The 13,248-nt window shown below is 40.1% G+C and overlaps 1 protein-coding gene across 1 annotated transcript; it reads right to left on the bottom strand.

Moving 5' to 3' along the window:
- Positions 1–7,582: 7,582 nt before the first annotated feature.
- Positions 7,583–13,215, bottom strand: dnaaf10 (dynein axonemal assembly factor 10). The gene is made up of 8 exons (XM_053620521.1): positions 12,662–13,215; positions 10,978–11,078; positions 10,750–10,880; positions 10,353–10,454; positions 9,667–9,782; positions 8,785–8,919; positions 8,591–8,688; positions 7,583–8,032 (listed from the first exon to the last, which is right to left on the bottom strand). The coding sequence occupies exons 1-8, from the start codon at positions 12,845–12,847 to the stop codon at positions 7,825–7,827; spliced, it is 1,077 nt and encodes a 358-aa protein (XP_053476496.1). The 5' UTR covers positions 12,848–13,215; the 3' UTR covers positions 7,583–7,824.
- Between the last annotated feature and the right edge of the window lie 33 nt (positions 13,216–13,248).

Below are 13,248 nucleotides of genomic sequence, written 5' to 3'. Positions count from 1 at the left end.
GTCACGTTTCAGCACGACAATGACCCAAAGCATATAATCCAAATCAACAAAGGAATGGCTTAATCCAAAATCAATGATTTTGAATGACTTAGCCAGAATCCAGACCTGAGTCCAAGTAAAAATCTGTGGGGTGACCTGAACCTGGCTGCACACAGGAGATGCCCTTACAATTTGATGGATCTAGAATGTTTTTGCAAAAAAATAGAGTGAGAAAGTATTGCCAAGTCAAGACGTGCTACGCTGATAGACTGTTCCCCAAAAAGACCGAGTGGTGTAATAAAATCAAAAAGTACTTCAACAAAGTATTAGTTTATGGGTGTGCAACTGAGGTTGTTTTTCTGTTCACCTGCCACGGAGTAGCCTCATCAAAATGCGTAATTGTGATTTAGAAAAGTTAGCACTGAACCGCGTACATTTGTGCCTTTCGTTCAAGCCACACTTAACACTTTTCACATCCACAGTGCCGAGTCACATTAGCGAGGTAGCGCTTGATGTGCTAACGAGCGACTGTGGAGCCTCGTACATAATCGTAAGTATGAAAACCTGTGTTGAGTAGAACATTTTCATAGTTTTTTTTTGCAAGTATAGAGCTAACTAAGGTGCATGTTTGTTGTGTTTTTAAGTTATTTGGCAATGGGTCCAAGTGCTTAAAACTGGACGATTGAAGGATTAAACCAAACAGACATTGAACTAACAGCTGAAGATGGCACAGTGAAGAAATACCACAGAGAGATCTCGAAGCTGTCCTCAACAGCTAAACTCACCGCGCCGACTATAGAGGCCTGTCCAGACTTTTCTCCTAATCTTTTTGAATACTCAAGTAAGTTGTTTTGTTTATTCGAAATCCCTCCAGGACCATGTTTCAGCATACACTCGTTGGACATTTTATCAGGTGCAGCCACCATACAATTACTGACACACTGTAGCTTTTGTTGTCCTGCACCTCTACCCTACAGGTTCCCAGTCCTGGTCCTGTCCTGCACATTTGAGTGTTTTTCCTGCTCTAAAACAGCTGATTTGATGAGGAGATCATTAACAGGTTCCTGAGTTGAAGTGGGCATGTTAAAGCACTTAAAACACTACAACGCTCAGGGCAGGGTTACACCAGCACTCGGGTTGGAAACCAGTGCTTCATCCTGTCAATGGAACCACCGTAGGACCACCGCTGTCCAGATATTTCCTCATCTCACTGTCATGTCCGGGATTGATTTTAAACACATAAAAGCCACGGCAGGATTTATAATAGATCACCAAACTAAAAGTACACACTGACACTGGTGAACCTCCAGCTCTATAGCTATAAGGTAGACCAACATTGTGAGTATGTCTAAAGTAGACCACTCTATAAGGTAGACCAACAATGAATGAGTATGTCTCTCAGTCTCATAATGTGAAGGTCGTGAGTTCGATCCTCACACAGCGCATGAATGTGTTGAACAATGGACTCTTCTCTCTTCTCCCTGTTGCGGTCAGGTATGCGCTTTCGCTCTCCAAAGGCCAACACACAGAGAATGAGGCGGAGCGTCTTCCCGTAGGCCATTCAGGCGCTCATCCAGGACAACACTAACTCAGCCTGATATTGCACAGCATCATTTTGCACAAACAGCTGCACTGTATGCAAAATATATACAAAACATTGTCGTATTGTTTCTGCCACTGATCTGTGTATCCATCATATTATATTTCTATATTTTGTATTTTCTCTAGAGTGTAAATTTCTACAGACAGTCGAAAAAAGTATTTCACTGCACGATGTACTGTGTATGCTTGTGTGTGTGACATTGTCCTTTAAAAAACCCCCAAAACTTTAGCACTTACACCTCGACTCTGTGCACTTTGCTTTTCTAGAACTCACTTAAAAGATCTTGTATGGTAGCACTACTTGTATTCTTCTCTGCTTGATATATCGCTTTGCTTGTATTTCCTCATTTGTAAGTTGCTTTTATAAAAGCGTCTGCTAAATGAATAAATGTGTGACAAATAAATGTTTAATTTGAAATGTACACTGTTTTAAAACCCCATCAGCACTGCTGCTTCTGATACACTTGTATGAACACAATACACACAGTGGCATGAGAACCGTCCACCACCCAAACAACATCTGGTTAGCGGTGGCCCGAGGTAGAGCACTGTGACAAATGGTTCATCTCAACAGATGGGTCCCAGCCAGTTTATCTACATGACCTACATGACAGGTAGATACCATGGCTAATGTGTGTATGTATAAGGTAGGTACCTATTAACGTAGCCTGAGTGTACAGAATCAGGGTTCTCTAAACAGGACTGCATACAAGGTCAAATAGTAAAACAGTATAACTGTCTGTACAAACTGAAAGTAACTGTAGACAACCATATATATTACAGAAACAGATAAGTCACTACTTTCTCCTCATCCCAGACCTGTGTCAGATTGTCTACATCATGCTATAGGCTGTTGCATGGTGACAGTGCCAGATCCTAACATGAAAGTGGGGGTGATTGAGAGCTGCAGCGCTGATCCTGTGTTTCTGAATGCTGGAGACCCCATGGTCACTGTGACAGTTTTGTCACCAGATGGCACAAATTCCCAAGTAAGCCTCAATTTTATCACTACTCATGAATTCATGTCCAACCTGCCTGGAAAAGGTTCATTTATAACCCACATCTCATAGATCTGTTGAGTTGGATCAGATTAGTGATGCAATTAAAGTGTAAAAAAGGATCTCCAGTGGTAGTGTTGATGACTAAAAAAAAGTACAAACCAGTGTTTATACTGGAACCCTCTTCCTTGAGATCTACCTTCCTGCATCTCCAACCAAAATCTAACACACCTGTTTTAGTTGATCAAGAACTGATTAGATGGTCAGGTGGGCACAATTATGGTTGGAGCTGAAGTCTTCAGGAAGCTAGATCTCCAGGAACAGGGTTGGTATAAACTATTACTTGAATACTGGTGACGTGGAAACGTGCATACATGTTTCTGAGTAACTTTCTGAGTAACAGTGCTACCATTTACATGCTCTTGTTGACTGGCCTTTCCCACTGTAGAAGATCCTCATGGTAATCCTTTTGTTGGGTATGATTACTTTGTAGCAAGGGTTCTCAAATTATTATTATTATTATTATTATTATTATTTTTTTTTTTTACAGCCAGGGACTGTAAAATAAACTCCACACACTCCCAATTGGTTGTCCTATTCAACTATTCAGATGTTATGCTTATTTAGACTCATTATTTAAATGTATATAATAATATTCTGCCTATTTATTAGAGACATGGAGCTTTAGCTTTAAATTCCCGAACACATTAGATCCAAGTTGACATTATTTATTTGCATTGACTTTGTTTGTGTCAATGCAAAGCCAAAACAGCAAAATTCATGTCTAGTCACATAAATATTGTAATGTGTGTATTCTGGATGGCTTATTAAAGGCATTGCTGGCATTACTTGCTGTGTATGCTCTGGCTGATGATAATGATTTTCATGTTTTCCGGTGTACACTATAACAGTTAGGAATAAATTCCATTAGCTGTTACTTTCTGTGAGTTTGAATGTCCTGTATCTTTAAATGTCCTCTATAGAGCTTTGTCAATAAATCCAAGGTAGGAAAACCCCATACTGTAAGAACAGTTGATTTAATTTCATAAGAATTTGGTGTGTGTTCTGACAAATCCAAATGTTTTTTGCTGTGACCCAAAAGTTGTCTTCTCAGCACTGTATATTGATCTGCTGACCTGGAGGTCAAAGGTGCACAATGGAGATCCACTATGTATTCTGTAGTATGTATGTCTTCTGAATTGTTGTATGTTTGATGTTCTCATGTACAGTGTTGCTGTAATGACTGCTCAAGCTCTGAGCGTGTGTATTGGTCAGGGACAGGTGACTCAGCAGTTAGAGAGGGTGCTGTTGGATGCCCAATTTGCTTCACTTAAAGTTCTCACTGAGCAGGAGAACATAATCAAGCAAGCCTAGATGACTAAGAGGTGCCAAGCTCTCTCTGCTTTCATAAGGCTCTCCTGCATCTCCACCTGCAGGGAACTCCTGGATCTGCAGTTAAAGGTGAGTGACTTTTTCCACATGGCCACGTGAGTGTTTTATTCACTTGCACATTTATAACACCATTTAGGCTTGATCGCTCCATGTGGCTTGTTTTTGATCTGTATAATCGGTATGTATTGTAAATAATTAACTTATCAATACATGTAGATAGCATGACAACCATATCTTCAGCAACCACAGGGCAAAACCATCATCCTCAATATTGACAGGCAATGTGGCTCTTTTTTGTAAGTCAGAGCAATACAGTATTTGCACTGAGAAATACGGAAAACATTCCTTTACTTACATTAATATTATTCAGCTTACTGTGTCTGAGCTTAACTTTAATCATAGTTGAATTTCTAGAAAGTTCCTTTCCGAATATCCTGAGATTTACCTCCCTAATACAATACACTGCACATCCTAACAATCTGCAGTGCAACTGGACCCTCACACTGCCGAAGTCAGAAAGATTAGAGTAGACCTAACAACTTGTCTTTCACTGGAACTAGCTTACATGGTAGGAGACAATGAATGCATTTAGGTCATGCTGTGGTTGCGAGTGTGGCTAATCATGGTTAGAAAATACTGATGCATTTTTAATACAATATCTATTTGTCTGATCTTATGTAAATAACTTAGAGGCTCATCACGTTTGTGAATTACAGTATACATTGTTATTGCTCACCAAACCTCTGAAATTCTTGAATAGATATAATATTAGGATGATACAGCATTTGGTATCGGATACTTCATTTAGATGAGTCATTGTTTCTGGTCTGTGCAGGTGTGCGAGTTGGAGGTCAGGAACACGCCTTGCAGCAGCACTGCGTTATGCCTGCTGAGTGCTCAGCTAGCCCAATGCAACGGTAACGCTGGCTCAGAAACGGGTCGAGCTGCCTTGGCCAACGCCTGCCTCAGTTTCCAGGCTAGCATGATGTTGGAGGGATTGCCATTGACTGGTGATCCTCCTAAACAACTGACCAGTAAGCGAGCACTTCAGGGTTAAATTTCGACTTGGATATATACAGTTGCAATCAAAATGATTCAACCCCCATTGCAAATCAGATTTATTGTTAAAATTTACAGACTTTCAGCTGTTTGCAATGAACAAATAAAACAAAAGCAATTGAAAGCAAGTGGTTTCCCCATTTGTGCTGTTGTGAGGGATTCTATTCAGGGGGTTGAATAATGATGAAACTGGAGAAGTTGCATTATAGGTTGCATTTTCAGTTGACTTTGGGGAAAGCACTTGAAGCATTCGTTGTGTTGAACTATTCCAATTGCTTTTGTTTATTTGTTCATTGCAAACAGCTGAAAGTCTGTAAATTTTAACAATAAACCTGATTTGCAATGGGGGTTGAATCATTTTGATTGCAACTGTAATAGTATTTCAATCCATAATTTTTTGTCAGTCTATTGTTTTACCTTCAAATAGTCCTGTATGACTGTGTGATTTTCACTTTGTACAGACCCGAAGTAGTGGCAGGAGCACTTGGCTAAAGGGAAGGAGAGAACAGAAAAGCAAATCTGCGTTAAGGAAGTGAAAGTGAGCAGGTCATTTGAGCGCACTGGTGCTGGAAGAGGGAATGGAAAAGGGGCTCCAGCCCAAGGGGGAACTACAGCCATGGCTAAAACATCTGCTACAACTCGAGGGGTCAAAACCGTTCCAGGAGCAGCAAGGTTACCATCTGAGACACAGGGACACATCTGATGCATTAAGGCTTAGCATATGTTCCAAGGACAGGAGTGTAATGAACAGAAAACGATTGAAACTATGCATCTAATATATTTAACCCTTTCAGTCATTTCATAGTATCTGAATTAATTTTTTAGAATTTTTTTAAAAAAGTGCATTGATCAAGTGATTCTCTTTTCCAAGTTATCTCAGAGGAGTGGCTGTGGTTAAGCGGGATGGAAAGAGTGCATGCTAACCAAGCCCGAAAACCCAGTTTTCTGCCAGCAAGTCCAAACAGCAGTGCATCACGCAACACACAAAACCAACAGGTTTGTCCAGCAACTGTTCACATAATTCACTGTGACTGTTTTTGCCTGTTTGCTGATAGTTATCACTGCATAAGTGATATTGGTATCGATGTTTGTTTGTTTTTTTTAATATGCTAGATACTCTGGTTTCCTCACACCTCCTTTAAAACAGGCCCGTAGTTTAATTGGCTACTCCTAAACTGCCCCAAGAGTGAATGGTGCCCTCTGATGAGCAGGTGATAGATTGGCAACCTATCCAATATGTGTGTTCCTGGGACAGACACCAGACTGACCTGACCAGGATAAACTGCAGATGAACAACATATTCCTCAATCTGTAGTTTTTACATTTACTATTGTAGCAATGCACAGTATGGAAAAGCTAGATGTGTGATGAACACTGTCCTGTTGTGATGATGCGTATTAATTTTGTCCATGTTAGTTCCCGGGATTAGGTTTTTATAGAATTGTCATTTACCTGTTCATTTGAAGAAAGGTAATTTACTGGGGTTTAGAAAGCAAGTAGCTACTGCTAGGGCTTTCTGAAACATACTGAGACAATGACCAGTAATCTTAACGAAACAGCATAAAATGAGTTTCAGACGTGATCATTTTGTGTGGATTTAAATAGCGCCTTTGGAGGAGAAGTGCAAGATCAGTGATTCCACCGCTCCAGCAGCTCTGAACCTGGAGTCCCATGCTCCTAGGCTAGGATTAGCCAGAGCCCTGGCACATTCTTCAAACTCCCACCAGTAGGCCTGCTTTCTCTACCAAGCGGTTATCACCATGTCTCCACAGGTTAGATCACTTCATTGGACATTGATTTCTTAAAGCTGGTGCTCATTGTGGTTTGTAAGGATGTATTTCAAGTTCATACATGGAGCTGGCAAACCTACTGCTGGAAAGTGAACCACAGGCCGCTGTAGATATTTAAAGCAGATTCCCTTTAAAGCCTGTTTAATGAACAAATATTTGATGATCCCTTCATCACAGGAGAGATTGTTCACATCCTCATGAAGCAAGAGCTGTATGCACATCCACAGCTGGCTCCTAATCTGATTGCATATGGGAAAGTCATGGGGCTCAGTAGGTTTATTTGTGGCAGGAAAATATGACCAATTTAAATGCTGGATATAAATGGATTTAGGCTTTTGCTCACTTTACAGGTTCATTTCCATCCATCCATCTTCTATACCGCTTATCCTCTCAGGGTCGTGGGGAAACCTGGAGCCTATCCCAGGGAGCATCGGGCACAAGGCGGGGTACATCATGGGCAGGGTGCCAATCCATTGCAGGGCACAATCACACACACATTCACACACCCATTCATATACTACAGACACTTTGGACATGCCAGTCAGCCTACCGGGCATGTCTTTGGAGGAAACCGGCGTACCCAGAGGAAAACATGCAAACTCCGCACACACAGGACCACGGTGGGAATCAAACCCCCAACCCTGGAGGCGTGAGGCGCATGTGCTAACCACTAAGCCACCATGCGAGGTTCATTTCCCTTTCTGTTATTATGGATTTGGTAGTTAGTTTATTAGTTAACTAAAACCATCTGCAAGCAAAAAATTTGCATGAATTAAAAGCTTTTATTTAAAGATGGTTTACTGTGAAAAACATTTCATATTCAAAAGTAACGGCACAGGTCCAATTAGGAGAAGACTTCAGTTCATATCATTTCACTTTAACTGAAGTTAGTCATGTTTGTTTGTATACAAACAGTCTCACATTTGGTTTGTAGAGGAAACACATAATAAGAAGAAGAAGAAGAAGAAGAAGGCGGCGGCGGCCCAGAGTCATAGGACATGAGCTCATACTCTGTTCAGCTTGGTGACTATGAGGACCCGCACAGACTGATCAAAGGAAGCACACACACACAGGCCCTGCTTGTCGGGACTCCAGTCCAGACTGGCGATGGGTTGTGTGGACAGAGTGATATTCTGCAGGAGATTGAGTGTCCCAGCCACTCCTCTGTCTACTCCATCTCCATCCTTCTCACTCCTTTTTTCTGGATACTCGCTGCAATAAGCCAGAATTGTCAATACAGATCAGTGGTTCTTAGTGCTGGGATGATATATCATCAATGTTGTGACAAATTATGGATGACACTTTTGACATATATGTATCGTCAGCCTTTTTAATAAACATAACCATGAATGCATCATTAAATAAAATTAAAAAAAAAAAATTTAAAAGCAGCACTACTGTGCTGCTGCCAGTGTGTTAGTATATTTATATATGGTGATACAAATCGTGTATCTTCCTCCACTAGCTGAATTAAAAACTACACGTGCTTACATTCTAGTCCTGCGTTCTCATACTGCTCTTAACTCATCCACTTCCCCTTGCCATTTCCCGTTGAGAGAACCTCACTCCTCATCTTAAGGGCTATTCTAATACTGAATAAAGGCCCAAGCGTCTCAATTTTCTGTTTCACGACGGTAAAACCTCTCCCAGCACACACACCTCAGGTAGTTACTAGTGTGAAACTGGTGATATGCGTGTCGGAGTTGTAAGGGGGAAACAGCAGAGGGTTTGTTAATAACAGTACAACTATACGGATATTTTTTCACTTACTATTTCCATAAGTGCAGGTTCCCAGCTCCGCCTGCTGTCATGAAGATGTCCCGGTTTTGGGGCAAATGCCTCACTTGCCATACAGTAGATTTGTGGGCCTTAAATACAGACAATAGCAGTGAAAGTAAATAGAATAGTAGTGGGTATAAATACTTAATAGCTGATATCATGCGAGCAAGTGCTCTCAGGCTCACCTTTTCAGAAACAGATGCAAAGCCTTTGGTCGGATGCTGAGTTCTCATGTCAAAGACATGAAATTTGCCCTCTAAAGATGTCGCCACTAGTTTATTCATATTGATATCTTTTCTGTCAAATTCAACACTGCACACCTATAAAATGCAGAAAGTTTTTGTTTTTTTTAGTTTTTAAATCGCTGATGTATTAAATATGTTACTTATCAACATTTAGAAAATCTCAAAGTACTAGGACACTTTCTTATGAGACTCTAAACCAGGGGTGTCAAACCTGGCCGATAAAGGATCTAATCCAGCTCACCAAATGAATTTAAAAACTGTATAATTGAATTGAAAGATTTGAAAAAAATAGCAAGTCTCTTTTTTTTTTGTCCACTAGGGGGCAAACTAGTCCAGCTGAACATTTTACTGTCACTACTGTATGTCTCCTTTCAAAAGAACTCATTTACAGGTTTCACAGTAATGGGGGTGAACACTTGTACAATCACAATTTTTTTTGTAAATATTCTGCAAATCATTTAGATTTTTTCCACTTCAATATTATAGAATATTTTGTGTAGATTCATGGCGTTAAATCCCAATTCAAGCCAGCATGTGTACATGGTAAAACCATAATTTGGCATTTTTTTTGGACCACAAATTGTAGTCTGCTCGTCTGTTTTGTGAATTATATACAGTATGTGCGCTCATAACGTATCTTTCCGATAAATGCAAATAAATGAACACATTCACAAAGAGTGGCTGACGTGTTGTCGGTCACTAATCTAATTTTTTTTTGCTTTGGTCCAATTCACTTGACCGTGGACTAAATGTAATGTGGCCCTTAAATGAGTTTGACACCCCTAACATATCCTATGTGTGCTATATGAAAATGTAGCTTACGCCATTTTTAATATTTTTCTCCCATCGCAGAGACATATTTCGGAGATCAAACAGCTTAATATCGCCGTTGTCATAACCAGCACATACACAGCGGTCCTGGTCGTTAAAGGCGTGACCTTTGAAGGAAAAGACGACCATGAATCAGCTAGGCATACACATCATTGGCTACACATCATGCTTTGAGAAAACAGCTTAATACAAAACTGACACTAAATCAAAAGCCTTGTACCCGATAACAGGAATTAACTTGTCTCGTATACGCTCCATATCATTCATTGTAATGCAAGTGTGTAATTGTTGGCAAATTGCTGTTGTATGAAAGGAATAAAACATTTTGGCACATGCTGTTATATGAAAATAATAATAAAAATGCAAGGATGCAAGTTAAACGAAGCTTATCACACCACCCCGGCATGGATTATTTTCCTAGAACAGCACGGCCTGTTGTGTTTCATTCCTTAATTACATGCCATGCTAAAGTGAACAAGTCACTACTACAGTACAATACTACATACAGGTGGAACTGTAGCATAAACACATGGTATGACAATCATACAATGCAATGTTGTAAATATCACAGTACAAGTTAACACACTGGAATAAGATTCCCATATGCTTCCATTTCCTTATCATTTAGTACTAGTATCATGGTTTAGCATGATATCTGTAGTGCTATAAATACACACCAAATGCAACAGTCCAACAGTCTCTCTTGGTCTCGCCTTCTGTCGGCTCCATGTTCGCCACAGGTTTGTCCTTTTGCCTCGGATCCCACACTTTAACTGTACCTACAAAAACAAGACCGAAGAATAAGCAGATACACCATCATCATCATAATAATAATACAGTACCAGGTATAATAGATAGATCGTACATACTGATATTCAACATGCACAATATTATTATTTATCATCGTTATGTCTGGATTGCAATGTTAAACGTGTCGTGTGTGTGTGCAGCATTGCAAACAGTTACAGTTAAACCTGTATTTGTAATTTTGTTATAATATCATGAACCAGGATAAAAACACATGCCATATATTATAACACCAAACATCAGAATTTGTAGCGACGGCAAACTAACCATCTCGGCTCCCTGTAACGATCTCTGGTGCGCCGTCTCCAATGCCTAAGCCTCCAACTCCGTCGATGCTGTTGATTATTTCCTTGTGGCCTTTCACAGAGTACACTGGAACCTCGGATGCCTCAAGATTCCTACAGGTATAAGATTTCGCAATTCGGCTCAGAACAAAGCTCGTGAGTGTATGGAATGAACGGATGAACAGGTGTAAAGTAGGATGGTCAATCGTACCACACGTGAAGGTTGCCGTCAAAATCGCCTGTGGCCAAATGCCTCTGCTGGAGAGATGTCGCCCCAAATGTTCCACATTTGAACGCCTTGGGCTTTTCGATCTGAAATATCAAAATACAGAAATACACGACCAGTCAGACTTTTAGACACACCCGTTCTTTATTATTATTTTTTCCTCCACATTTTATAATAATAATAATAATAATAATAATAATGTCATCAAAACTCTGGAATAACACAAATGTGATTAAAAAAAAATCCAAATAATTTTGTATTTTAGCATCTTCAAAGTAGACAGCCTTTTTGCGTATAATTTCCAGAAATGTATTCTTGGCATTTTCGCAAACGATTTCTTGAGGAATCCCCCGAGATGTTTTTAAAACAGTATTACAGGAGTTCCCACCGACGCTGGACACTTATCGGCTACTTTTCTGAATATTTCGCACCAAGTTATCCGTTTAAAAATAAAAAAAAATTTTGTAAATAAAATGTTAGTTTTCTAATGAAAGAAATTAATATGTTGGCGCGATTATATTTTTGTCTACAACACCGATTTAATCATACCGATTTAAATATTTAATCATACGCCTTCAAATCAAAAGGTTTTGAAGATCATGAGAAACATTTCAGTCGAGTGTGACCAAACTTTTGACCGGTAGTGTAGAACATCCATAGAAACATATGAGAACAATGATATGTACAGAAGAAAATATGCATATTTTAGCCTTGTTCACACCTGAAGTTATAACAGTACAAAGATCTGTTTGTCTAACACAGCTATTTTTTTTCCTCCTCTGATTTGTTTGCCCATGTGTTCCTTCCTCACCTTTGACTACACGTTCATATTTAACCTCTTTTTGTTAAGGCTAACAGAAATTTGGACCAAACCCTTAAACCAAATCATTTTACAAGATAGGGGAAATGTGAAATGATGTGGAGTTGATCCTGATGCATAGACCTACATTTCTGACCACCAGTTTGATCAAACAGACATACAGCTGCATCTAAAAAAAATGTTAATATTGTGGAAAAGTTCATTTTTCCCCGTAATTTAGTTCAAAAAGTGGAACTTTAATATATTCTAGATTCATTACTTATACAGTGAAATCTTCCAAGCCTTTTTTTGTTTTTATCTTGATGATTGCGGCTTACAGCTCATGGAAATCAAAAATCCAGTATCTCAAAATATTAGAATAAAGAATTTGGTGTTTATAGCCTCTGGTATACTTCGGGGTTTTTTATGCGTACGAATAACCTTTCAAAGTATACTCCATTTGACACGGACGCGTACGCAGGCGGTCGAGGCATGCGCATTAGGACAACTTGCACTACCCCTCCTGGCCACAAGAGTCAGTATAGAGCAGTAGTGTGCACGGGAGCTGAGGGGGCAACTCTGTACTTACAAATTCTATCTTAATGGTACGTTAACTTGATTAAAAAAGGGGGTAATAATTATACAAGCGTATTTACACTGCGAAATTGCAGTGAAACGAAAAGCAGTTGTATAAAAGTCTTGTTTTCTTCAGCAGCCGTGCGCCATCAATCTGGAACCGACGCTGCTAGCGGTTGCTATGACAACGGTGTATAGAGAGTTTTCTAGAAGCGGCTAGCTGCTTAGCCTGTCACCTAGTGACTATCTAAAGCTGCAAAAATACGGCTTAACCTTAACAACAACAACTTTCACCTCTTTGACAAGCTGCACGTCTCCGTGCTGAACCTCGTACACCTGCAGGACCCCAGTTCCTCTGGCGAAGTTTCCCATACAAACAAACTTCGCGCTGCACGGAATCCACTTACAGTCGAACAACGTGTAGTTCAGGCTCTTCTGGGTGTGCGCAATGATCTGCGGCTTTTCCAGAGGCGTTGACATTTCGGCCACAAATAACACCGAACCAGCTCGAGGTTTTTAGACGAATTCGAAAGCGTATTCTATTGCAACCCTGAGTGAGACAGGCGTATGGTCCCGTTTTCAACCTGTATTACGAGAACCCCTGCCTCCTGCGCTCTGACTGGCTGCAGGTTCAGAGTTGACACAGAGTTAGCCAATCGAGCGACGGAACAGAAAAGTGTTAGCAAATCACAGTGAGGAGGCGGAACTTGTCGGAATGCAGGTGGGAAAAGGTGTCAGGAAGATGTGGGTGCTGCATGTACAGCTGTTCGTATGATTGCCTGACCATTTATTCACAACTCACGCTATTATAAACGAGTCCTTAGCGGAGTTTAGTTTGTCGTTTTCTATTAGTGTAAATATGTTTACAAATACAACGCGAT

Source organism: Ictalurus furcatus, chromosome 3 (genome assembly GCF_023375685.1).
Source record: "Ictalurus furcatus strain D&B chromosome 3, Billie_1.0, whole genome shotgun sequence".
NCBI classification, from domain to species: Eukaryota; Metazoa; Chordata; class Actinopteri; order Siluriformes; family Ictaluridae; genus Ictalurus; species Ictalurus furcatus.
This window is presented reverse-complemented; position numbering and strand designations above follow the sequence as displayed.